Below are 27,226 nucleotides of genomic sequence, written 5' to 3'. Positions count from 1 at the left end.
TAAAGAGCAATGGGGATTCCTCAAATTGAATTTGCCTCAAAACCACAATAAAATTCTATATATTTTTTTCTGTTCAGTAAACTAAGCAAGTAGCTATAATTATGCATTTTAAGAAATCATGCCATGCTTTATTCAAACAGTAAAACTATTTGTGGTTCTTGTTTTGAGTCGTCCTGAAATTATCAATTCACTATTCACGACCTCGTTCTACCGCGGTACCATCGAGAGCATCCTGACCAGCCGTGTCCTGCCGTAAGACTCTGCAGCGCATCGTGAGGACAGCTGAGAAGATCATCGGTGCCCCCCCCCCCCTTCAGGACATTTACAACACCCGCCTCACCCGCAGAGCCATCAGGATCGCTGGCGATCCCACCCACCCCTCCCACAGCCTCTTCAGTCTGCTGCCATCGGGTAGGAGACTGCGGAGTCTCCGAGCCAAGACCAGCAGGCTCAAGGACAGTTTCTGCCACCAGGCAGTTCGGAGACTCAACTCCCTCCCAGCCCTGCCCACCCTGCCCCTTCCCACTGCCACACTCACCGAACTCTGAGAACACGCTGTACTATCATCCTGAACTCTGTTTTTTGTTCTTCTCATTGTTTTCTCCAAGACCTCACTTCAACCACTTCAACCCTTTCTTGTTGTTTGTTTTTGCATTACTACATTACGTCACTTTATATACGTCACTACCTCACTTTACATAAGTCACTACGGTACTTTACATACGACACTACCTCACTTTACATTCAGAAATTACAGGTATTGTCTGTTGTCAATTGTATGTCTTTTTAGCCACGTTATTAGTGCCTTACACGCTGGGTCCGAGAGGACATTAATTTCATCTGTGCTGTATGTCATGCATATTAGCATATTTGACAATAAAGCTGACTTTGACTTTGACTTTGACTTTGACTATGTATTTTCTTTCTCAGTGTCTAGCATATGATATAACTTACCTTTTATGGCAGTAAAAAGTTTGACTTCCCACTGTTGTGGAAAATTGTGTGTGTGTGTGTGTGTGTGTGTGTGTCTGAATTCAAACATAACACGAGGTGGTTCAATTCAAGACAAATCATATGCAAATTTCCTCATTGTGGGACTATTAAAGGCTTTCTGATTCTGATTCTTTCTGATTCTGATATGCCAGCTTGCGTATTTGGAGCATTGTGATTCCTAGGGATAGCAGGTAACCTGCAAGGAATGCACGAGTAGCCTGTGGCCCTGCTAAAAAATAGCTCTGCAGTGAAGGCACATTGTGATTTCCTAGGAATGCTGTACAATTTTGAAAGTGTTAATACGGGAAGAGAAATAATATATTGTACACTATTTGTTTCCTAATTTTGGTGTGAAAGCAATGTGATCAGTATCATCACATACATGAATATTATTAATTATAAATTCATAATTTTTACAGTCCTAAAAGCAAATTAAATATATTTTCAGAAGTGTGTAACGGGTAGCCCTTCGCATTAATCGGGTTTCTGAGAAGTGACTTTTTACTTCGAAACGTTGGTGACCCCTGCACTAGAGGAAGAATCTCAGACACATGAATGTGAAGTATCCTCTCAGGAAAGGGGCCAAGAGAGCTGCTCGGGACTGGAGTGAGGGCGCTGCCTAGAGGGGGAATGGATTAATGTTCCCTCAAGTCAACTCACCATCAAGTCTCTCGACTGCATGTGACTGCAGCACATGTACACTGACAAGTTAATATCCTGTTAAAATGTTTATTCTTCATGTCGTTGCAGTTTGCAGTCAAATTGTTCTATGGTGTATCATAAAAATTTTTCTAGTATGTTGATGACCTAAAATTGGATTGAATTAGCCTTTATTAGTCTCGGGGTGGATAAATGTACATTTCACAGCAGCAAAATTATGAAAGAAAGAGGAAAGGAAAGAAAGAAGTAGAAAAACAAAATACATGAGCTGCTGTGAAGGCAGCAACTCTCGTGGCGCCACTTGAAGTAAAAAAAAAAATAACTAAACAATGTGACACAACTCAAACGACACAGTCATTCAATTTTAAGCACTTTCTGTATGCTCTTTGTTACATGAAGCAGTTCTCGATGAAAGAGAAGATGATCAAAGTGTCCTTTTCACCAGTGGATCAGGGATGTCGTGGTGAAATGTGCACGTCTACTACAAACTAAATGTTGAAATCAAACACAAAGCAGTAGCATCCATTGACAAAAAGAGACTGTCTCACATCACTTGTCCCATGTAAATCCACTTCCATTCCAAGCCGTGACAGTTCCACATATGCATCTGCGCTCTGTGCTGACGCTCCTTTCTTCTCATCGCAGAGTCCTCCTAATATAAATTTCATAGAGTTTACATACTAGTAATACTGTGTATTGTATTGAGCATTGGTAGAATAGTCACTTTTCTGACATTCATGTTCTCGCCTCCAGGCTTCCTGTGTAAAGAGGGAGTGTTCTCTGCATGCTCACATTCGTATTCTCCAAAATTTCCCCCCAATTCCCAATACAGTAAAAATCAGTTTATGAACCCCTTGGTTTACGAACTTTTCGGTTTACGAACGTTAAATTTACGAAAATTTTACCTTGGCATACAAACTATTTTTCAGGATACACATGGAGCTGCCACAATGAGTTATGTGTCGTTCACGAAGCAGCCCGTTCTCCTAACAAGAAAATGGCATCCGGCTGGTTTTGGTCCTCAATTCTCCGCCCCCAGTCTTCGGTTAAAGCCGCGTGAAGTTTGACTCAAGCTGACAAACGCTTGAGAAAATGGATGTGGGCTCGATAAAATCAAGTTTTAAGCATTTTCGGGCCGATTCTGAAAGCTATGTTTAGCGTAAACGCAACACTAGACATTGGCAAATGAGCCATACAGAGAAGCATCAGCATAAGGTGGGTGGTTTGCTTCTGCTGGGCCTGGGATAAAAGTGGAGGAAATTATCAATGTCATGTCTATGTATTAATTTCTGGAGGAAGTTTCTGGCTGTAGTTATTTATTTATATATTTTTTTAGAAATGTTTATTTTCTCATTTGTTTTAGTATTCATTCTAGTCGTACAGTATACATTCTTTTTAAATACAGTAAAGTCTCGTTTATATCGATATTCAAGGGAGTCCGAAAAAATATCGATATAACCGGGACTATTGATATATCCGACCCAGTTTGCATGTAAATTTCTCCGTGCGTGCATAGAAATAGTATCGATATAACCGGGACTATCGATATATCCGATATCGATATAACGAGACTTTACTGTATATGGAGTTTTGTCAAGTGCAACATGGAAAAAAATAGCAGCATTTTTCAAACTTTGTTCAGCAGCAAGGTTGGTGCTGTTTGACAGTCTGCGGCTGGATGGAAGGATGACTTCTGAAGCTGACGACGAGAAGGAAGGAGCGTCACCACAGATCGCAAATGCATATGTAGAACTGTCGCGGCTTGGAATTGAAGCGGTTTTTAGATGCTACAGCTTCATGTTTGCTCTCAAACTTTGCATATAGGAGACATTATCGATTATCAGGATGACATATCTGATACACCGGTGAAAGGACATTTTGATTCTCTCCTCTATTATCCATAAGTGCTTGAAACAACAAAAGGTGTGCAGAAAAATGAGTTAAGATTGCATGACTGTCTATGTTTAATGTGTTGTTTTTTTGTCATTTTATTTTAACTGTTCTGTTGATTGCTGCGCAGGCATCCGAAGCGGCTTTTCTCTTTTCTGCAGTTGCACAAAGAGCACATTTGACCAAAAAGTTGACTGTAAATTGAACTTGGGAAATTTAACTGATCCACACCTGTCTAAAAAGTGAGATATTGTAAATGTTATGCGAATTGTATAGATGGAATGTTTCCTACTTTTGTTTGGTGTCAAACTTTCCACTGAATGAAACTGCAACCGTAACATTTGACAGATCCGGATCATGAACAGTAGCTCAAATAATACCCCGTTCAGTCTCAGCAGCTGCCGTTGTTTATTTGCACTGGCATCTCAGCCATTGGGCAGCGTGACCCCGCCCCCTTACACCAGCATGGAGTTGAAAGAGCAGCTGCTACTAACTGTGAACGCCCTAAAGTACTCTTCACAGTTGTCTCGAGCACCCATTGGAGGGGGAGCAAATTATTACTCTTTGCAATTATCAAGTATTGGGTCTTACTGATCACAATGCATTGCTTGAAAGCTCTGAGAACAGCCAACGCAGGAGTCTTGCATCTATTTAAAAACGCAGGAGTCACACATAGAATTGGAGCTGACAGCAATATTCATTCCAGGACGCAGCAAGCCCCTTTTCATCCTTGCCGGCTCATGACACCACCTCATACCCAAAGAGCCCTTATTCATCACGAGACCGGTCCTGATGTGGAGCAAGGACATGGCAAGTAGGTCCTCGCAACTCACTACAATTGTGTGTTTACAAATGCAACATGAATGGAAGCCAATATGTCATTTCTCCGTCTGATGTGTGTGTGTGTGTGTGTGTGTGTGTGTGTGTGTGTGTGTGTGTGTGTGTACGTGTGTGTGTGTGTGTGTGTGCGTGTGTGTGTGTGTGTGTGTGTGTGTGTGTGTGCGTGCGTGCGTGTGTGTGTGTGCGTGTGCGTGTGCGTGTGTGTGTGTGTGTGTGTGTGTGTGTGTGTGTGTGCGTGCGTGCGTGTGTTTGTGTGTTTGTGTGTGTGCGCCTTTTTGTTGTTGTTTTTGCATTACTACACTACGTCACTTTACAGACGTCAGTACCTCACTTTACATACGTCAGTACCTCACTTTACATACGACACTAACTCACTTTACATTCAGAAATTACACGTATTGTCTGTCTTTTTTTAGCCACATAATAAGTGCCTTGCACGCTGCGTCCGAGAGGACATTAATTTCATCGAACCTGTATGTCATGCATATTAGCATATTTGACAGTAAAGCTGACTTTGACTTGACTATATTTTGTTTTGTGGTGTGTTTTTAGGTTGATGTCTAGTATGGAAGACTTACTTTTCTACACAATCACAGACGGCAGGGATATGATCCCCATGTCACAGTTCATATCAGTGAGTTGACACAACCAGCACCGCTCACATTGCCCGGGTTACTTACGGTTAGGCCTTCCGTCATATAATACAATACATCCTGATTTATATCACACTTGTACAACATCTGCAGCTGTATCAAAGCGCTAAACAAAACAGTGAACAGAATCATACCTGTCAACCATGGCTAATAGCTGCCCTTAGAAATTATTACAATTCATCTATAAAAGTTGTACGCCGTACATTATTTGAAATGCTAAAAAAATGCTAAACCAAGCGGAAATGCAGACAGCTTACCGCGAATGTGCACATTATGCTTTTATCAATCCAACCGTATGCAGTGATAAAAAAAAAAAATCAAGACTGAGGAGTACTTTTGTTGGTTTGCCCTGACAATACTGCCGATCTGTGGCAGCATTGTCGTTGGCTACCAGCAGTTGAGACAAACTGGATTTGAGCCAAAATGGTCTTTCTACGATCGGTTCACAATTTTTTTCCCCGTATAAAAGTTGTAGTACGCCGTACATTATTTGAAATGATGAAAAAACACATACCATATGGTGAAAACGTATAAGTTGACAGGTATGCAAAATAAAATAATATACATATCATCAAACACAGGCAGCTGTGCATCCCTAAAAATCACTTTTCCTTCATATGCTTTGCTGTTTAAAACAGTTTGAGATGAAAGAGGAGCAAATCAAAGTGTCTTTCGTTCCACCAATGGATCATATACGTCATGCTCAAAATGCGCACATTCACTATGAGCTAAATTCAACAGGAAGTTGTAGCAGTCCTTGACGAAAAAAAAATTACATTTCAGTTCCAAGCTGCGACTATCAATTCCAAATACATGCCACATCTGCACTCTGTACCGACGCTCTTCTCTCCTCATCTTCAACTTGAGCAGCTAGTAGTCATGGACATTCTGCATCTCTCTACCAACAATGCAGCTCCACTTGTGGTTCTGAAACATCACTCTGACATTTGTGCTAGCAAACCTCAGGAAACACATGCCTCCAGTTGAATCAAAAGTCATCTGGTGTCCCAAGATTTTTTTCCCATGTAAAAGCAATCATGGCTGTGACCTACAGGTAAAGGACATCAATACAACATAGGTTGATCTCTTTTTCCATTGAAATAATAATAATATATAAAAAATATACATGCTGGACAGTTCTGAACTACATTCATGTTGGGGCTAATACAGCTTGATATACTTCTATTTTGGTCCACTATGAGTTTACTGATGCTGTACTATCTTGTTTCACTCTCAAATCACTTGACAATGTATGCATTGGATTCAAGGCCTTAGATTACGATATCAGTTTTTATACAATACAATACATATTGATTTCGCGCTTCAACAATAGCTGAAGCTATAACAAAGCGCTTAACATGGACAGCTATCGTATACAGGAAATAAAGCAGTCACAAAAATAGAAAGCATGAGGGAGAAAAGCCAAGATCAAGTCGCAATCATACTGAGTCGAATGCCAAAGAGTATAAGAAGCCTATAGAAGTCTCATGTAGACATCTGGTCACATTATTACCCAAACTATTATGACTTTTGTGACTTTGTTGGTCACATCACATAAAGACATCTGGTGAACTCTGTGTCTATGGCAACTTAATGGAACAGGTTGCATACCTCATAGAAGTGACCCTTATGCACACCTCAGACTTGCTTTGTATTCTTCGGATGATTAGCTGTGTTTGTAGAAGTGACTCAGGTAAAAAGAGATTGTAGAACAAGGTGGAATTGAGCACAGCAAACCGCCTGGATCGTTGTTTGTATAGTCAGAGATATTTGTTTTTCTCCTTTTCAATCTGTTACTGCATTAACATTTACACAGTAGACAAGTAAACTCCACGTGTTGTACCAGCATAATGGAATGTTTGCAAGTTATGACACATTTTACGTAGCTATGAAGTGTGCACATGATTTAGCTGTCAAGCTGTCACCAGACCCTACGTACCCCAATGCACATGACATTGTGCAACATTCAAGACACTTACATTTTAATTTCGATACATCCAAAACATGGATGTCTAGCATCATTGCACATATTTTAATTTGCTGAATAAGAATCTTTTATCTTAAATGTATTTATTTATTTGTTTATTTTCTTTTGTTGCCTTTTTATTTCCCAAAATCTTGTGATTTACTGGGATGATTCAATTTTAAATACACTTTGAAAGGACAGCCAAAAATTGTAATAATGGCAAAGTAAAGTAAGAATACATTGAAATGATAGCACGCCATCTTTAAACTTGGAGGAAAGGTGACGCTGTTCATGCCTGGAGAACAACACTTCAGGGTGCATTCAGGGTACCTCAACATTAGGAGCTTGCAATTCACCATGTAATTTAGCAAATTCATATTTGTTATCTACTATAATATTTTAAGATGGTGAGTAGCTAAAATTAAAATTAAGACTACCATTTGATTAATAGCCCATCCCTGCGCATGCCGGAATAAGAATTTATAGAGAAGGGATGAATAGATATGTTGGATGTGAAGAACTCTTGGTCTTTTTGACACCAACACAAACTAACTTTTGCTCATAGACAAACCAATGATGCTGATAAACATAGCATCTCATAATGTGAATGTGTGCATTATTTTATAATCTTAAAATCCCAAATGAAGAATTTTAAAAAAAATAAATGTGCTCCACAAAATAAATAAAACTGTAATTAAATGAAATCAAAAGTCAATATGGAATATATCCAAATCTGTCATAAGCCTTTTATGAGGCACCCGATAGGTCCTACAAGTGAGGAGTCATGCATGTGATGGCCTTCAAACCAGACACAATTCTTATCTCGTTGCTGTCCTGCTTGTTCTTCCCACACTTGCTCCTAAATGTGTATTCCACGTTTGACATCCACGGGGACGCTGAAGGTTCCTAGACATCAGCAATCTTCTCCCCCACCCCTGCCCTCCTCCATTTGTATTAACAAGATCACCCAACTGTGTTGTATGTATACAGGCTTTGAGAAAAACAGGTCTGTGGACTACTGACCCCCGACTGCGTGACTGTATGCGTCAGATTCGCCAATTCACACTTGACTCACTGGGGCCTGTCATGATGGACAAGACGCTTTTTAGAAGGTATTTGAAACGTCTCACGTACAGTATGCTGCAACACGGTTAAGTGCTCCTAGTGAGACCCCAAACTCAAAATTAACCCTTTTTGATCCACCTTTTTTGGACCCGTCAATCATTCAGAGGACAAGCCTGTGGAAGAAATGAAAATTTGAAAGGATGAGTGAAGGAGAGGGGCTTTCTAGATTTTGAAGCCTATATTTAGAAAGTACTTCAGTGCTTCGTAGCAGAGACTGGCCAAGATAGGCAGGCCTTTCTGAGGCGACAGCTGTCACCAGACCCTTTTCACATGTGCACATGCAATCCAAGCATTGCAGCAGGAAAGTTGAGTGTGCTCAAGGACTGGGAAAGGCTGACCTCCATTACATAACTGGCTCAATAGTTCAATACTCCAACAGATTGGTTCGTAGCAAATGGAAAGAAAGTCTTGTATGGACTTGTATTTTTCATGTTGTCCTTCAGAGACTCACTAAAAAGTGATTAGAGAGAGAGAGAGAGAGACTATTTTACTTCTGAAAATGACCAGATGAATAATGCAAACCGTCTCAATTTTTTCAGATGCCCCTAAACTCACACTAAAATCTCATTGGATGTCTTAAATAGATGATGATGATGATGATGATGATAATAATGATGATGATTATTATTACTATATTTATGAGAACTAGATGTGCTAGAGAAAAAACAACGAGTCTAGATTTAGAATCGTTGCATCACTGATTTAAAATAAGAGTAATTTGTTGCTTTTTTTTCTACATTGGTGTTTTTTTTATGAGTACAAATCTGTCATTCTCCTATAGGTGCGTAGGTAACAACATCGTGCTGCTAACAAAGGCCTTCCGAAAAATGTTCATCATCCCAGACTTTCAAGCGTTCACTCAGAAAATTGAAGTCATATATGACAGTGCACAAAAACAAGATGGGGGACAAGTAAGTCACAGATGCACGATGATATTTACTAAAATGATACCTCGACCAAGATCTCCATTCCACTGATGTTTGTAAATGAAAGAGCATCAAACAATATACAGTAATGGGACATCCACATTTGATTAATGTGCATAAAAATAAATAAAAAAGTCCTTACATGTTTTGTATTTCTCACCTAGTTTTGATTATTTTAAAATGGAACTATTCCCACGTAATAATGGATGTTGAAGCTGTATATTTTTGGTATTTTCATTGACTGCATGGACCTGTGAAAACATAATAAAGTGTAAATCTCAAAAATAAATAAATAAATAAATAAATAAATAGCTTCCATGCACAATTCCCCTTCCCTACATACTTTGTAGACTGTAGAGTGTAGACAAACGGCCCCCACCACCACCACTGCCATAATAACTATTATTATTATTATTATTATTATTATTATTATTATTATAGAATATTATAATATAATAGTTATTTTTATTATTATTATTATTATTATAGTAGTAGTAGTAGTAGTAGTAGTAGTAGTAGTATTGTTATTATCATTAATATTATTATTGCTATTTTATTTTTATTATTATTGCTATTTTATTATTATTATTATTATTACAGTAAAGTCTCGTTATATCGATATCGGTTATATCGATAGTACTGCTTATTACGATACTATTTCCATGAACGCAAGGAGAAAATTACATGCGCACAGGATCGGATATATCGATAGTCCCGGTTATATCGATATTTTTTCGGACTCCCGAGAATATCAATATAACGAGACTTTACTGTATTATTATTATATTTATTGTTGTTGTTGTTGTTGTTGTTCTTATACATTTTATTGATAAGTACCATTCAAAGCTATCAAGGACACTTTACAAAACAGGGACATAAATAAAACCACAGATACAATTATAAATCAGAACAGGAGGTAAAACACACACGCACCCACACTGTTATTCATTGTTTGTGTCTTCATGCAGGTGGCTGATTACATTCCTCAACTTGCAAAATTCAGTGCTGACATTTGGGGAGTATCTCTGTGTACCGTTGATGGACAAAGGTAAGCATCCTCATGTCAATGCAATGTTCCACTGTGACATCCTTCATCATCTGCGCCATCTCATTCTGTCCACATTCCTCCATTCATCTGCCCGTGCTGTGCAGGCACTCATTGGGTGACACCAAGCTTCCCTTCTGTCTGCAGTCGTGTGTCAAGCCACTGGAGTACGCCATCGCTGTGCACGAATTGGGCAGTGAACACGTCCACCAGTTTGTGGGCAAAGAGCCTAGTGGATTCAGGTTCAACAACCTTTCGTTGAATGAGGAAGGTAAACGAGCTACAGGAGTGTTTTCGAGCATGAGCTGCCTTTTAAAGGACAACCGACGTCACTTTTTTGGTTTTTAATTGACACCAGAAAAACGTTTTATAGCATCTAAAATACCCAAAACACGCAGTATGATATTTTTAGTCAAATGCAAAACACCAATAAAAATGACTTAAAGTGTCCAAAATCTGCAAAAAATTGAGCTGCGAATTGGGCATTTTCAGAAAGTCTCGCCCCCAGTTTGTGATGTCACGACAAGACATCTTGCATTGCAATGAATCAAAACAATGGCTTCAGATTCGGAGAATATGCTTTTTTGTTACACATCCAGTTATGAATATGATTCAAATATTTCTGAAGAGGAACGCATACATGTTTGCAATCGATTAAAGAATTTATTTGTGCCATTTTGAGGCAACATTGGGGGAAAATCTCTCACCCAAAAAAGAGGCACAAAATGGCGACATCCTGTGGCCACCTCCGTTTACACAGGCTGATAAATTCCTTATATGGCACTTGGACGCCCTCTTCTGGCCTGGGCGGCTTTTGGGTGCAACACGAGGTCCCCAGACCAAACCAGTACAGCAAAATACATTGACGTGATGGAAGGACCGATACAATGCGTCTTTTTTACGGTGAAGGGCGGTCCTTAATGATGTCACGTACGGACTCGTCACCAACTCAAAAACAAGACTTCCTGAATATTCAGTGCGAGTCTTAAAACGTAAAATATAGCTATATGCGGTGGAATCTTTGTAAAATACGCTCAGTAGAAGTCATTGGAAGCCATTTTACTAATTATGGACACAACTTGTCCGGAGACGTCAGTTGTCCTTTAAGGTAAAGCAGCAGCATTTCAATCAGACTCAGCTTCTGACTTTAATCAGACCCTCCAAAATCTTCATGAAGAAACAATTTATTTTTCGACATTGGAGAAGCTGATTGCTGGCGCGTATTGGATTTTTTTTTTTTTTTTTTGAAGAATCCACTGCACTTTCACTTGGATTTTCGAAGTAAAAGCAGGATTCATGGGTCCATCAATCACACAAATCATTCAAGTCCTGAAAAAGCAACGCAGCCCCAAACCATCACACTAACACCTCTTAGTACGAGGTTGTTTTTGCATTGCATTTGATATAACAAAAAACTCTCGTGTCATCAGTCCAAATAAGTCACATCCTTTGAATCATTCAGATTTATTTTTAGAGCCTTTATGTTCTTCTTGGTCAGTAGTGTTTTTTTCCCCTTGGAAATTTCCCTTGAATGTCATTTTTGCCTAATGTCATTCTTTTTGTTGAGTCATAAACAATGACCTTTACTGAGAAGAAAGAGACCAGCAATTCTTTAGAGATTACTTTTAATAATGTCAACTCACAACAAATTCAACTGTACCAAAACCAAAAACGATCAAACCAGGTTGTGCAACTTCTTTTTATCCTAGACCGTGAACTATTCCATCACACCAGAAGAATGATTCCAATATGTGGTTGCGAAACCTTTTGAGTGTCAGCAATTTGTTCATAACATGCTCTTATTTCTTGTGCAGATAAACCACACAATCCAATGGTGAATGCTGGAGCTATCGTTATCAGTTCATTAATAAAGGTAAACATTCCATTGATTTTTCAGCTTTTTATTTTAGAATATACACCCGAATTTGAACTTCTGGTATGTGCAGCAATGCATGTTAATATTGATCAGTATCGCCTTTGTAGAGACTAGAGAGGTAGCTCATAGTATATTTAAAAACCAATTAACATATTTCCCGGTGTATAAGGGGCACCCAAAAGCCTTGATTTTCTTCAAAAGATGACACATATACGCAGATGCGCCTTATATGTGAACTAATATTGAGCCACAACAGGTCTTGCAACTACTGTCAGCGGCCAACGACTCCATTTCAACTTGTAGAAGTAGTGTGTAACCCCAATGTCTACAGTAGCGCCTTATAATGTGGTGTGCCTTATATTTGGATTGGATTGGATTGGATTGGATATGCCTTTATTAGTCTCACAGTGGAGAAATTTACATTTCACAGCAGCAAAGTGATGAAAGGAATGAAAGTAGAAAAACAAAATACATGAGCTGCTGGAAAGCTTTTTTGGAAAACTTTTATATATGTGTACATTATATTTGTATCTTTTTTTCGTCATTCATTGAAGGTTTGCCTTGTACTCCGGTGCACCTTATATGTATATGAGAAAGTTTGAAAATTCATTGGGGTGCGCCTTATACTCAAATGCGCCTTATACACTGGAAAATACGGTACATTTTGACTCCTTGAAGCTTTTGTTCATTATGAATGTTTTTTTATCTTGTTTGTTTTTCAAGTAAAATATGACTAAGATATGAGTAAGATATGACAGTTTATTTTTCACACAGTCTTTTGTAAGTCGAATAAACAATCTATAAAATATTTGAAAAGCAAGATGGACTGTAACTCGGTTACTTAATTGTGCAAATGAAACTGATCAAATAGACGCTGGACTTTGAACCGTCACCGTTTGACTTGACAGACGTCACATTTATCTGTAGCCACAGACAAACATAGCATGCAGACGTGTACCACCTGTTTGAAATTGACTTTACTTTCACAGCTGACTGAAGTCACTTGTGAGGGAGGGCCTAATGGAAGTGGGAGGTGGTGAGGTGTGTGTGTCCTTCAGGCCAATCAGAGCGTCCGCAGGAGGAGCACCCTTGCCTGCTTCAAACATGTTTATATTTGGTGAGGAGATTCTTTCAGAATCATCTTTATTGGCCAATTGTGCCATCTACCGGGCTACTATCAATTGGATTGGATTGGACTAGCCTTTACTAGTCTCGCAGTGCAGAAATTTACATTTCACAGCAGCAAAGTAAGGAAAGGAAAGGAAAGTTCTGAAAGGAAGATGAAATGAAAGAAATTGAAAAACAAAATTCAGAAGCTGCTGTAAAGGCAGTCACTCTCGTGGCGCCATCTTGAAGTCAAAACAACAACGAAATAACAAATTAAGTGACACAATACAGAAGACACAAACAGTCTTCAATCTTTTCCTGCACCCTCTTTTTTGTATGAAGCAGTTCTAGATTTTGTTTTTGCATTAGTACACTACGTCACTTTACATATGACTCTATTTCACTTTACCTATGTCACTACCTCACTTTTGATTCAAAAATTACATGTATTGTCTGTTGTCAATTGTATGTCTTTTTTTTAGACACATAATAAGTGCCTTGCACGCTGGGTCCGAGAGGACATTAATTTTATCTGTGCTGTATGTCATGCATATTAGCATATTTGACAATAAAGCTGACTTTGACTTCGACTAGATGAAAGAGGGGTGGTTCAAAGCCTCCTTTTCACTAGTGTATCAGGGATGTCATGGTGGAATTTTCACGTCTGCTACAAGCTAAATGTTGAAAGCAAACAAGAAGCTGTAGCATCCATTGACGAAAAGAGACTGCGTCGCATCCCCTGTTCCACGTAAATCCGCTTCAATTCCAAGCCGTGACAGTTCTACATACGCACTCTGCGCTGACATCCTTTCTTCTCATTGCCGGCTCCTCAAGCCATGCATCCATCCAGCCGCAGACTGTCCAACAGCATCAATCTATCCATTGAACAAAGCGGGGCTGTGAAAATGCTGCCCATTACGAGCGCAAAAAAAGAACAGATGCCCCAGAGTTGTCCAGCGATGACAGACAAATGTCACTGACATTCCTCCCAAATCAAAAACGGTGCTGGCATATTAGTGCTGCCAAAAAGGCGCAACCGCTCAGCAGTCTCCTAAATCATTGCTTTTACAAAATAACTACAGGTTAATCATTTTTCACGTTTTTATTACAGCCCGGGTCCAAAAAAGCTGACAGGTTCGATTATGTGAGTAAATAGTTGTTGTTTTTTTTCCATTCACGGTGTATACTATTTAATAGGCTTCTTTCCATGACCCGCAATGTTATCTCCTCACATTTATTTTCAGGTAATGGAGTTTTTGAAGCGTACTGCAGGAGAAGAGTATGTTGGTTTCAGCAATGCAACGTGAGTATCAGGAATAAAAATAAAAACAACAATGTTATTTATTTTGTGAATTCTTAGCTGTAACATGTTCACAGGTTCCAGTCTGAGAGAGAGACAGGTGACCGGAACTATGCAATCGGTTATTACCTGAAGGAAAAAAAGGTACGTTGGTGTGTAAGTTTTGTTTCCAAATGAAGTACTCATGTCTTGAATAAGCGATAACTCTGATGTGAGAATGTTTTACTTGTAGTGCTTCCCCAATAACGCTGACATGATTGATGCTCTTGACTTCTACTTCCAGGTAAGGATCTTTCCGTTTGATGTAGTGATGGCATATTAAATCAAGAAATCTATTAATTTGAGGATCTAGAGCAGCGTGCTCAGTGGATTAAAACCAGAGAAAAAGTTTAGACCACAGGTGTCAAAGTCAAGGCCCGGGGGCCAAATCCGGCCTGCTGCTTCATTTTTTTTTGGCCCGCGAAAGCAAATCAAACTGGTGAAATTCCATGATGCTAGCTAAAATCCTAACCAAAATTTCATATTTTTGGATATAAACCACAATAACAGTCATTATTCTTGACTTCAGATTTGGAAACTAGCTATTCATTGATTTGTTGTACGCTCTATATGTAATATGTGGAGGGGATTAAACATTCTAATGGCTTCCCCAAATTCATAACGGCCCTCGAGAGGAAACCATAACTACAATGTGGCCCGCGGCAAAGAATGACTTTGACACCACTGGTTTAGCCCATTTTTCTTTCAATCTGGAATTCACTCAATTTCATTTCGTCTATTGGATTCCCAAAAGAAGATTAGCTGGATCTGGATACATTTCTTTAAGTCAATGGATATTCAACCTCATAAAAAGTATCTGGCTCCAAAACATTTTTTTAGTAACCACTTGATGAAATGAAACTGAGGAATTAAACAAACCCTTTTTTTCAGTGTATATTGTTTCAAGGTCGCTCATGTTTTTTTTCTTCATATCCGAGTTGGATGAAAAGTTTGATTTTCAAAATCAGTCCCCATTTATTCCTCCACAACGGCGTTTTATCCATTGCAGCTGTGCGCCATTGAGATGAACTGTGAGTCGGGTAGCGTCATGGCGGCCACGCTAGCCAACGGAGGCATTTGTCCAATTACCGGTGACCGTGTGCTGAGCACAGAGGCCGTTCGGAACACGTTGAGCCTCATGCATTCCTGCGGGATGTACGACTTCTCCGGACAATTTGCCTTCCATGTGAGTTACTCTTTCATTAGCCTCACTTACTTGAGATGGGATTTTTTTAACTCATTCACTGCCAGGCATGTGCAAAAATGTGTCCACTCCAGTGCCAGGGTTTTTGTCATTGTCACTTGAATTCCAGGACCCACAGAGTTTTAGGAGTACATAAACATTCAATACAGCGTTAGAAACCTTATACAGTGAGACCTCAACTTACAAACACCTTATCTTACAAACTTTTCGTCTTACAAACTTCAAATTTCTGAAAATTAAACCTTATAATAAGCACTATTTTCATAATACACACCCACCACGGTTGGCGAAGTGATCTTCGGCGGAAGCACACGACCGAACAGCACCAGAGGTTAAGTTATCAACAGTCCTTATGGAAGGTGACTCTCCTTCCATAAGCCATCAACGACCATCAAAAAAGTAAATAAAACTTTATTAGACAGCACAGTTTATTTCTTTAATTACAGTCCTCATGTAATGTGCCTCTCTTTCCAAACAGCAATTCTGTTTGGCCTTCGACCTCCAACGCCATTCCATCAAGCCGTCAATGACCATCACAAATGCAAATAAAGTGACTTCATGATACAATGCAGTGTATTTCTTTCATTACAATACAATAGCACATTTATTATACATAGAATAAGGTATGTTGTGTGTAGTTTTAAGGCGTATTTAGTTGAAAAGTATATTTTATGGAAACCCGGGAACAGATTATTCCCATTTTAATGACTTCCTATGGGAATTTCTTTTTTGAGATACACACTTTTCGCCTTACGCACTCTGTCCGGGAACCAATTAAGTTCGTAAGTTGAGGTCTCACTGTAATCTCCTCTTTCATCAGGAAAAAAAAAAAGTTAATTCCTAAATTATATGGGTCTGGAGTTATGTGCTTGAAATGAGATCAGCTGTCCAAAATCTAATGCATTACATACATATCGGTTTATATAGGGCTTTCACAACAACTGGAACAAAGCGCTGACATGGAAAAAAAGAAAGGCTGCCCTCTTGTGGAAAAGAAAAAAACATTGCCAGAGGCCATTGCCAGAGGCCATGGCCAGCGCTTTATTGGCACCCAAGCATGAAAAAACAAAACCAGAACAAATTTGTGAATGGCGCTCTACATCATATTTTCAATTCCTGAATAAATTTGTGATTGGCATTGAATGAGTTAATCAAATACAGGTGTTTTGACGTTAGTTTTTCCTTTCCAGGTGGGTTTGCCCGCCAAATCTGGGGTTTCCGGTGCCGTTCTTCTGGTGGTCCCCAATGTCATGGGCATAGTGTGTTGGTCTCCCTCTTTGGATCGCCTAGGGAACAGTGTGCGAGGCATTCACTTCTGCCAGGTACATCACACTTTTGCCCGCCGGCCTTGAGTGAATGTGACCCATTCCAACATTTGATTGACTAGGAGCTGGTGTCTCATTTTAACTTCCACAATTACGACAACCTGAGACACTTCACCAAGAAGCACGACCCCAGAAGAAGCTTAAGCAATGAACCAGTGAGTTCCAAGCAGCCTATGGTTATCACCACCATCATCATCATCATCCTCATCATTGTCATGCTTGCTTCTCCATTCTTTAGAACAAAGCAGTTGTAAACTTGATGTTTGCGGCCTACAGCGGTGACATCTCTGCTCTGAGGAGGTATCAGAAGGGTTCTTTTTGGGGAGAAAAGAACACTAGTTCTGTTTGTCAGAAGGGATTCAAAAGCAATGTCTATTTTCAGATCCCATTTACCATTTATGAACCACTTTACACAAAATATGCAAGGGTTATGCTAGTTTGGGAATTTTCACGATTGTTAGTTCTTATTTTGTTGTGTGTGTGTGTGTGTGTGTGTGTGTGTGTGTGTGTGTGTGTGTGTGTGTGTGTGTGTGTGTGTGTGTGTGTGTGCGTGCGTGCTTTTATTAATTTTGTGTTAATCAGTTTTACAGCACAAATCTAGTTCTTTCTATTTGTTTCAGGTTTTTAGTGCTTCATTATTAGCTTTAGAATTGGTTTTAGTTTTTTTGTGTAGTTCATCAGAGTGGCAATGTAATAATAATAATAATAATAATAATAATAATAATAATAATACATTTCATTTATAAATGATTAATTTATAAGCACCTTTAAAAACTCTCAAGGACACTTTACAGTCACAGGATATTTTTTCTGCGGGTGAGCAGCGGCAGCCACGCGCGCCAGCGTTCACTCAACCTGGAAGTAACATAAAGTAAACAAAATAAAAAACTAAATAACAAATAATATAAAATAATAAAACACAAAGACACATTCATTCTTCAGCAATTTCTGTATCCTCTTTGTGACATGAAGCAGTTCTCGATGAAAGAGTGGATCAAAGCATCCTTTTCAGCAGTGGATCTGGGACATCATGGTGGAATGGGCACGTCAACTACAAGCTAAATGTAGTTTTCAGTTGTCTTTTTTGTTTTTTTTAATGCATTCTTTTAAATATTCGACAAAGTGCATTTTCCCACTTTTATATTTTAAACTTATCTTGTTTCTCTGACAGAGTTCACACAGAGTCAATGTCATACTCAATGTTAGTGTCCCATTTCTTGACTTCCAGGTTGGCTCTGTCTACGTCGGATATGGACCAGCGAGACTACGACTCTCGTACAGCTCTCCACATCGCTGCAGCAGAAGGTGACTCTTGTAGTCCATCTGTCCATTTGCTCTATAGGACTTCAGGTCAATAGTAACTAGAGCCTTTCCAGCTGGCATGAAGCAGGCTACACTCTTTAGGTCACATGTGTTAAATTCAAGGGCCAAATCCAGCCAGCGACATCATTTTATTTGGCCTGCAAAAGCAAATCTGACTTGTGAAATTCCATGATGCTTGTTCAAGTCCGAACCAAAATTTCAAATTGTGCCATGTAATCCACAAAAACTTGATAACGAGTTATTCATTATTTTGTTGTGTGCTATGTATATAATATGTGGCGATGATGAAACATTTATATGCTTTCCCAAAATTCATTCATTCAACGGCCCTCCAAGGAGGAATCCGTAACTACGATGTGGCCTGTGACAAATAGGAGTTTGACATCACTGCTTTAGGTTGACACTTTTTTTCCAGTTTTGTCCAAATGTCATCACAAACCTTTTCTTTTAGGTCATGTAGAAGCCGTCATCTTCCTCACTGATGAATGTAAAGTGAATCCTTATACCAAAGACAGGTAGGCAGTGTCCAATTTATATTTTTTATCATTGGTGTGATATTTAACAGAGGAGATGCCCAAAAACGTCGGTCTGAAAGTCCAGTATAACTGTCCATCAACTGGCCTGCCGTTTATTGGCAGATGGGGCAACACTCCCCTGGATGACGCCAGGCAGTTTGACCACCACGTCATCGCCACCATTCTGCAACAGTACCAGCTCGCGTACACCAACGGTCAGTCATCGAGCTTCAAAGAGGACCGGAAGACCACCATGGACACGCTGGGGGGCATCAATTGAAGGATTGAGCGAGGCTCAATTAATAAGGCACTTAAAATGAAACAGGGTGACTCAGACAAGTGTGTAAAGGAGGATTTTAGATGTAGTTTGAGCAATTTGCACATTCACTTGTCAAAATCTGAGGCACGCTCGCGCGATCTATTGAGACACAATAACAACTCTGCGGCGGCTTAGGGAAGTTGTGGTTAGTGCCGGCTCACAGTCAGGAGATTCAGGTTCCATTGTATTTGGGAACATCTCTTGAAGGCCATGTTCGTCTGCTTAAAGTGATCTCTGCATTCCCAAAACAATCTTCCTTTTTTAAAGTTGAAGACTGTGTCAATATGAATGGGTATGGTTATACAGACCCCTCCAAAAGTATTAGAATTGCAAGGTCACTTCCTTCGAATATTTATTGCTCTCGTCAGTTTTCAGAGACATAACAATCAAATATGATAATACAAACACACAAATCCAAACACAGCAAGGCAAATTTTGTTCAATTAACTGAATTGGATTCATTTTTCATGAGTGCCAGTATTTTCATAGTCCTCTTTCATTGGAGCTCATGAAATCATGCAGGCTCAGCGGATGTGTTAATTTACAGTGTTCACGATTGCTATGCCAGTTATGGGCAAGTATCTATAATATTGCACGACATTTAATGGCACTGTCCTATGGAGGATATTTTATTATTGATATAACATGTAAGAGTTTATGTGTTGTGTTGTTTCTGAAACAGATTATGTGACTCTCAAATGCAGGCAACTCAAATACTTTTATTAACAATAATGTCATGTCAAGAAGCTCAGGATAAGGAATACTGTTATGTCAATCAAAAAGAAAAACTTTTCTTAAAAGAAATGACTCAGGTTAACGTTCAGGTGTGGCACAAGACGTAATTTTGTGTTGTTCAGTTCTTGTAAAAATACATGTCAATATATGTGATAATGTGAAGATGTAAATTGTGATCTACTTTTAAGAAACAATATAGAGTATTTAGATGACCAAGTAGCACCAGAAGAACTGATCAACGCGTGGCATGCCAGGCGAGCCATCAGAGGTTTTATATTTATTATTCACAGAATTAGAGCGAGAAACGTGCAACATTTCAAGAAAACTTTCCATGGGAATTTATGGGCACAAACAAGGGTATTTCAAAACTAGAGTTAACTGAATAGGAGACTTAAAGGACAACCGACGCCTCTGGACAAGTTGTGTCCATAATTTGTAAAATCACTTCAAATGACTTCTACTGAGTGGATTTGACAAAGATTCCACGGCATATAGCTATATTTGGGGCTTTATGCCCCTGGCAGGGTCACCCATGGCAAACAGGTCCTGGGTGAGGGACCAAACAGTATGTATGACTCAGAAGACCCCATATGAAGAAAAACATAAATGGACTTGGTTTTCCCTTTATATATATATATATATATATATATATATATATATATATATATATATATATATATATATATATATATATATGACGGCTGAAGAAACCTTTTCATCGATGGACTACTCCTGTATGACTGAGAGCTTACACAGACATAAGGCAAACCTGTGTATAAGGCACAGGGTCATTTTTTGAAGAAAATCAAGGCTTTTGGGTGACCTTATACACCAGAAAATACGGTATATGGTTCATAAATATACCATGAGCCACCTCTTTAGTCTCTACAACAGTGATACTGATCAATATTACCATTTCATGCATGGTACCTTGAGGTGGACAAATGAAGCTTCATTAGGCACTTGTGATTTTTTTTTCATTGCAAAGCACTTTGTGTTGCATATGAATGAAAAGTGCAATATGGATAGTTTTATGGATTGTCGGATTTGCTGAAAATAAAATTGCCTTGAGATTACCCATGCATAAACGCCCTAGAAATTTTCCAGCCATTTGCAAGCCTAATTCAAACTATCAATTGAGATAACTGATGTAATGAAGCTTCATGAAGCACTTGAAATTTTTGACTGTTCAAGATGGCACTCGTGGTTTCAGGATGCGTTGGAAAATTAATATATTTACAACGAACTCGTCATTATCTTCAAACCAATGGCACTATTGAGCGGAGTCAAAAATATCACAGGTGCTTCATGAAGCTTAATTTTCCCATCACTACTTGAGACCCTCTGGCTCAGTCAGACCCGAGTGCGTGAGGAGTTCCCCATCCCAAAGTCCAAACGCGGGGCAAAGAGGAGTCTTGAAGTGCCCTTTCATGGCATGAACGATTCTTAGTTTCTCAATGTCAACCAGGCCCAGAAGGCCTGCCTCAAAGTCCAGCAGGATGCCCATACGGTCCGCTTTGCCCACAAGGGTGACAGGAACCATCTTGTTATTGGTCATCGCGAACCACTTGCGTTGAGCATACCCAAACACCCATGAGGAGGCACTCGTACCCACACAGTCGTCGCGGGACATCAGCGCCTCGGCCACACCCACTCGAAACTCCTGGGACTTTTTGACCGTCACCTCCCAGTAGTGGCGGCCGCCCGTGATCTTCTCGTCGCCAAACACCACCGCCCAGTCTTGGAAACGCTCTGGGTTGTCTTGTACGTGGCTGGGGTCAAGACCCAGCATGCGGTAAATGACGCCTGTGTTTTTCTTGAAGAGGTCCAGACTGCTGTGAGCAGTCCTCTCATCAAGGCGGAACTGTAGACCTGAACACACGGACCACGATGGTTAAGGTGATTGAATTTGAAAATGAATGAAAACAGTGACTTTGGTTTTTGATGTAAAATCCAACACCAACACAAAACACGAAATATTTTCTGTCCAGATGAATATACGTAAATCCATGGATCAAAAAATAAAAACATTACGCAGACACACTATTTGCTTTCATGGGCCACATAAAACAATATGGCTGGCCCTAAATTTAATAAGTATGCTGTGAACCATACATAATGGTCCAGATTAGGAAAGAGCAGATGAATCATTTAATGAATCTTGGCTCAGACTACCCGACAAACAACACAGCTTTACTCTTGGGGGTCACATAAACCTGTCCCATTAATCCAAATAATTTATGCCTCAAGATCTGGTGTGACGTCACAGTGAACAATCACATCTGACTGAGAGCACAGACGTCCAGCACTGGAATCTGGGCTATAGCCTTCTTATTGGAATGGAATGTTCTTCTCGTGCTCACGGGGGTTTTCTCTGGGTTCTCTGCTTTGCTCCAACATTCCAAAAACATGAATGGTAGATTAACTAAAAAATGAAATGTAAATTTCTCCACTGCGAGACTAATAAAGGCAAATCCAATCCAATCCAATCCAAAACTAAGCACCTAAAATTGCCCTCGAGTGTTATTGTGAATGATTGCTTGTCGATGTGTGACCTGCGGTTAGCTGACATCCAGTGCAAGGTCTATCTCAATTACTGGACAAACACAGCTTGGATAGGCTCAATGATGCCTACAAATGGCTGCCGCTGCTCAGCTGCACAAAAAGATCCAGTGACTGTAAAGCAGGGGTGGGCACTCCTGGTCCTGGAGGGCCACCCTCCTGCATGTTTTCCAAGTCTCTTTGTTGCAATACACCTGATTCAAATGAGCAGGTTCAATGTAAGGCTTCCGCAGAGCTTGATGATTATCCGATTATTTGAATCAGTTGTATTGTAACAGGGAGACTTGGAAAACATGCAGGAGGGTGGCCCTCCAGGACCAGGAGTGCCCACCCCTGCAGTGTAAAGTGTACTTGAGAGTTTTGAAAGGTGCTTAGAAATTGAATGTATTATTATTATTATTATTATTATTATTATTATTACGACTCTTGTGCGGGAGGATATCCACATTGGATAATGTCAGATGTTACATTAAATGATGTATGTATATGTAAGATTGATGAAGAAAGTGTATGAATGGGCTCTTCGAGATCCGGTTTTAAAATGAAATGGGGCCTCAGTTTACGAACACCTTGCCTTACGAACGTTACATTTATGAAAATTAAACCTTGGCATACGCACTATTTTCACAATACACACCTCCCACCACGGCTGGCGGAGTAATCTTCGGCGGAAGAACACAAAAGCACACGACCGAACAGCGTCCCAGCCGACCTACCTTTCCACACCCCCATTCTATGAGTGCACACGTCGATCGTCTTCAATGATACTTTTGCCGTTATGGGACCGAAAAAGATCCCACCACAGGCTCGTGTTCAACCGAAGAAAACACAAAACAAAATAACAGTCGAGGAGAAAGACATCATTGAGAAACACGAATGAGGTGTGCGCTTGTGGCATCACATGTGTGCACTGCAGCTATCATGTGAATCTCAGACTGACACATCTCCCACGCTGTGTGTCACTTCCCTGAGAGTAACTTTCGACTGCCATTCTACAAATAAAGAGCCTGGTAAGCTAAGTCCACCATTGCTACCATCCTTCGCCTAAAAGCTTTACACAAAGGCGTTATTTAGTCAATGCTTTCACGTGACTAATGACACCGAAATTGTCAAATTGTGCGAGTTGATAGCTGGGGCGGGGCCGCCGCTCCCGACCTCCGCCAGCCAAAGAAGACACAAAACAAAATTACAGTCGAGGAGAAGAAGATCATTGAGAAACACGAACGAGGTGTGCGTGTTGATCCCCTAATCACTGATACTGGGACATTTCAACGAGTCGCTGTCACCTCACCAGTGACATGATTATGACACCTCGTCCCTCGCTGTGTCTTGTGCTGGCAAGTCCAAGAGTTTGCTTTGCCCGAGGTGATTGTTAGCCGTGATCGCGCAAGTTTGCTGCTTTCCGGGATCGCAAGTGTGCCATTTTATTTTGCCTAGCTTGACAGGCTGGACGGATCGCCCCCGCCCGCATTCTTTTGTCGCGTTTTATTCCGGGTCCGTGGAATCATCGGACTCGTGCCTTTTGTTGTAATAAAATCCCTGCCAGCACAAGTGGATGCAGATGACATCAAGGAGCTTGTTGCTGACTATAATTAGGTCCTCAACACAGAGGATTTGATTTGCCTTCAAGAGGACAAGCAGAAGCAGGCCATTCAGGAGTTGATGTGCAGGCTTTTATTGAACAGTTGCATCAAGAAAAGGCTATGAGAATCATCAACATGATGAATGACAATGTGATACCTCAGTTTCGTAAGACCTAAGGTCTTAGACCTTACAAGTCAGAAAGCAACGGGTGTCAATTAAGAGCCATCAACGACCATCACAAATGTAAATGATGTGACTTTATTATACAGTGCAGTTTATTTCTTTCATTACAATACAATATCACATTTATTATAAATAGAATAAGGTATGTTGTGTGTAGGCTTATGTAGTTGAAAATTATATTTTATGGAGACCTGGGAACAGATTATTCTCATTTTAATGGTTTCCTATGGGAAAAGAAATTGGGATACACACTTTTCGCTTTACACACTGTCTGGGAACAGGTAAACTGTTCACTTAATTTGTATCTGAATATACTTGCAATATATCTGGTCTTTTAATCTTATCGGGAAATGTCACGTTGACAATGTGAATAAAAATACACAAAATCACCGTTGGCCTGTGTAATTAGAAATATCTTTTATTTGTAGAATTACTAATGTGTCTTCTCATTTTATTTTGAATGTATTTTTATTATTTAGAAACGTCATCCAAGATTTCAAATATGATATTTGCAATCAAAATAAATATTTCAGTTATTGGCAATATGTACGTACACAAAAAGTTAGCGCAGACCAGCCTCCTACGGCTTCCGTTCGACCCAGAAAAAAACATGAGCACCTACTGCCCTCTATGTAGCTTCGGATTCCAAGCTGGCGAGTTTAAATGTTGTTGTTTTTTTACTTCACAACGTTCTCACTTACTGTTCTCAGTCGACGTGATGAATTGTCTTCCTGCCAGCCAGAGAACTCTTTTTTGAGGGTGACCAGCCGACAAAAAACTGAGAGTCTTTCCAGCCAGGCGAGATACACAAGCGACAACGCCAGGTGACGCCATTTTTTCCTTCCTTGAATACGTGCTCCCCCCGCTTCCGCTTGCTTTGCTGATACAAAATAATTCAAAGTGAGCTTATCGCCCCCTACAGGGACGGCGGCGAACAATTGAAGAACAGCACCACGGACAGCTACCTTACATAAACCGCGACCAAGCTCCCGTGGTAAGAACCGATCTCAATTAAATCTTTCTAGTGCGGTCGTACATCTTCTTACATCTCCTGAGTAGAGACGCCTTTACCCCCGATTCAGATTAAAATGTTTCCTGAAGCATAATAATGCGTCTACATAACTACGTAACAAATATGTGTTACAATTAGATCATTGCAAAATTAGTGAGAGTGGTGCTTAATGTAAAAAAACAAATAATTGAGTAACGAAAAAATTGGTCATTTAACTTTTAACTGCATCCTCGTCGTCTTTTTGCCCTCTCTAGCCCATGTTCTCTCTCAAAAGTGTTTTTTTGCTCACCGTTTTGTAAAGACTGTCATGATCTGGTTGGCGACCAACGGGGGGCGCTGTCGGCCCCGCCTGCACCTACACAGGTGCTGGTCGTCCCAATCAGATTGGCGACCAACGGGTAGCGACGTCAGCCCTGTCTGCAGCCTCGCAGGTGCTGGTCGTTTTAATCACTGACACTTAAAAGGACACCCGGCACAACCACCGGCTGTCGGTTCATGTTTGCTGCATGTTTGTTGCATGCATTGTGTATGCTGTGCATGTGTTTGTTTAACCTTGGCGGACTTTTACTTTTGGTCTTCTTTTGATACTTTGTATTTTTTCTGTTGAGATGATTTTCATGTTTTACATTTTGTTCCTGCTGACCTTTATTTTAATACAATTTGTCAAACAACCTCCTGCTCCCTCCTGCCTGCTTTTTGGGATCCGCACCCGTCATCAGCACCTTGCAAAATGTGACAAAGACCTGTTTGCTTTTGTCTACTTTAACAGGTCTTAACAATTATGATAACTCAAATGTTCGTTCGCAGATGATCACAATATATTTAATTGGTGATAAAATTATTTATTTATACCAAATAATATCCATCGAACTATGCCAAAACAAATACATGATTTCATATTCAATGGCTAAAAGTATGATATTGACATATGTGTATTCTTTTTTTGTGACGTTTTTATCGTGTCTTGGCTCAATAAAGTTTGTTCAAGTCCGAACCAAGTTAAATCAGTGATTACTGATTTAGTCTTCCGAAAGACAATTCTCCATTTTGAATGTGGCTATTTTTTATAATAAACTGTGCTGCTTCCACACACGCACGCACGCACACTCGTAACCGCGTGCATGTTCACAAGCAAGAAACCTCGCGACTCGTCAGCGACTGCAACCAGCGAGCGTTTCACTCTTCGCCACATGCCGAGCAGGGAATCCGGACGTGAAAGTGTGCGCCTCGAAAGAGGCAGGCGTGGCTCCAACTCTTCTTAAATGAGCTGTCTTGTCTTGAAGGATTTGTTTGTCGGTTTCGTCTGCGATCTTTCTGCTGACAGGAACCACGCTCCGCTGCACACACGATCGACCGGCAAACGTGCAGCCTGATGGGGTGCTACGTTTAGGGAACTTGACATTGGCTGTGGTGCTTTTTGGAGGGGCGGGCAGGGAGCCTTTTTTCTTCCCGTCATATTTGCGCGCGTGGGAAATGGAGAGTGGGCTGCGTGAGCGGTCTACTGTGTATCCGCACCTGAGCAGGTGGACGATCGGCGTCACAGGTGAATGAACGAACGCACGAGAAGGTTGGAGTGCGTGGCATCGAACGTTTTACCCGCACCACGCCGATGGACCTGAAGGTAGAACAGGAGGTGACGGACACCCGTCACCCCCCGCCGATTGAAGTTTTCGCTCACAGGTCCACGCTGCACGGCATCTCGCACATTTTTACCTACGAGCGTTTCTGCTTCCGTCGTTGCCTGTGGCTCGTCGTCTTCTTTGCCTCCCTCGCCGTGCTGCTCTTTATGTGCGTGGATCGAATCCATTTCTACTTGGAGTATCCGCACGTCACCAGACTGGACGAGGTCGCCAGCCCGATCATGACGTTCCCGGCGGTGACTTTCTGCAACCTGAACGCCTTCCGCTTCAGTCGCCTGACACGCAACGACTTGTACCACGCAGGGGAGCTGCTGGCGCTACTGAACCACAGGTAGCCTTCACTTCGCTTGCTTTTGCCCGCCTGCGAAGCTATTTAAATGTAAGCTCATTTTAAGGTTACTTCA

General features: G+C 40.4%; 3 protein-coding genes across 4 annotated transcripts in view; 2 read left to right on the top strand and 1 right to left on the bottom strand.

Moving 5' to 3' along the window:
• The first annotated feature begins 4,072 nt into the window (after positions 1-4,072).
• Positions 4,073-20,466, top strand: LOC148903036 (glutaminase kidney isoform, mitochondrial-like). Of its 2 annotated transcripts, XM_088995128.1 has the most exons (18): positions 4,073-4,357; positions 4,936-5,017; positions 7,993-8,114; positions 8,909-9,038; positions 10,022-10,101; positions 10,206-10,369; positions 11,913-11,971; positions 14,193-14,225; positions 14,326-14,384; positions 14,459-14,525; positions 14,614-14,664; positions 15,430-15,606; positions 16,815-16,946; positions 17,012-17,104; positions 17,188-17,249; positions 18,178-18,254; positions 18,724-18,787; positions 18,911-20,462. In XM_088995128.1, the coding sequence occupies exons 1-18, from the start codon at positions 4,143-4,145 to the stop codon at positions 19,065-19,067; spliced, it is 1,824 nt and encodes a 607-aa protein (XP_088851254.1). In that variant the 5' UTR covers positions 4,073-4,142; the 3' UTR covers positions 19,068-20,462. The 2 variants fall into 2 exon arrangements, with proteins under 2 accessions (XP_088851254.1, XP_088851244.1); XM_088995118.1 differs by lacking the exon at positions 18,724-18,787 and having other exon boundaries at positions 18,838-20,466.
• Positions 20,467-20,535: 69 nt separating this feature from the next.
• Positions 20,536-25,004, bottom strand: spryd4 (SPRY domain containing 4). Its single transcript, XM_088995140.1, has 2 exons — positions 24,872-25,004; positions 20,536-21,713 (listed from the first exon to the last, which is right to left on the bottom strand). The coding sequence occupies exons 1-2, from the start codon at positions 25,002-25,004 to the stop codon at positions 21,172-21,174; spliced, it is 675 nt and encodes a 224-aa protein (XP_088851266.1). The 3' UTR covers positions 20,536-21,171.
• A 1,725-nt stretch (positions 25,005-26,729) lies between these two features.
• The window catches only part of LOC148903034 (acid-sensing ion channel 1-like), a 40,431-nt gene continuing 39,934 nt past the window's right edge, over positions 26,730-27,226 (top strand). Inside the window, exon 1 of the mRNA XM_088995149.1 lies at positions 26,730-27,153. Within this exon, the coding sequence (XP_088851275.1) occupies positions 26,792-27,153 (362 nt within the window). The 5' untranslated portion in view covers positions 26,730-26,791. The remainder of the gene's footprint in view (positions 27,154-27,226) is intronic.

The sequence above is a fragment of the Hippocampus bargibanti genome, linkage group LG01 (assembly GCF_051943395.1).
Source record: "Hippocampus bargibanti isolate YZ-2025 linkage group LG01, ASM5194339v1, whole genome shotgun sequence".
NCBI classification, from domain to species: Eukaryota; Metazoa; Chordata; class Actinopteri; order Syngnathiformes; family Syngnathidae; genus Hippocampus; species Hippocampus bargibanti.
The sequence above is the reverse complement of the archived record's forward strand: the minus strand, read 5'-3'. Positions and strand labels throughout refer to the sequence as shown.

Excerpts from the sequence above, each read along its gene's own strand:
- spryd4 (XM_088995140.1), bottom strand. The coding sequence starts at position 25,004 with ATGGCGTCACCTGGCGTTGTCGCTTGTGTATCTCGCCTGGCTGGAAAG. Across the intron at positions 21,714-24,871 it reads CATCACGTCGACTGAGAACA|GTCTACAGTTCCGCCTTGAT; the intron begins GTAAGTGAGAAC and ends CCGTGTGTTCAG.
- LOC148903036 (XM_088995118.1), top strand. The coding sequence starts at position 4,143 with ATGCATTGCTTGAAAGCTCTGAGAACAGCCAACGCAGGAGTCTTGCAT. Across the intron at positions 9,039-10,021 it reads AAAAACAAGATGGGGGACAA|GTGGCTGATTACATTCCTCA; the intron begins GTAAGTCACAGA and ends GTCTTCATGCAG. Across the intron at positions 15,607-16,814 it reads CCGGACAATTTGCCTTCCAT|GTGGGTTTGCCCGCCAAATC; the intron begins GTGAGTTACTCT and ends TTTCCTTTCCAG.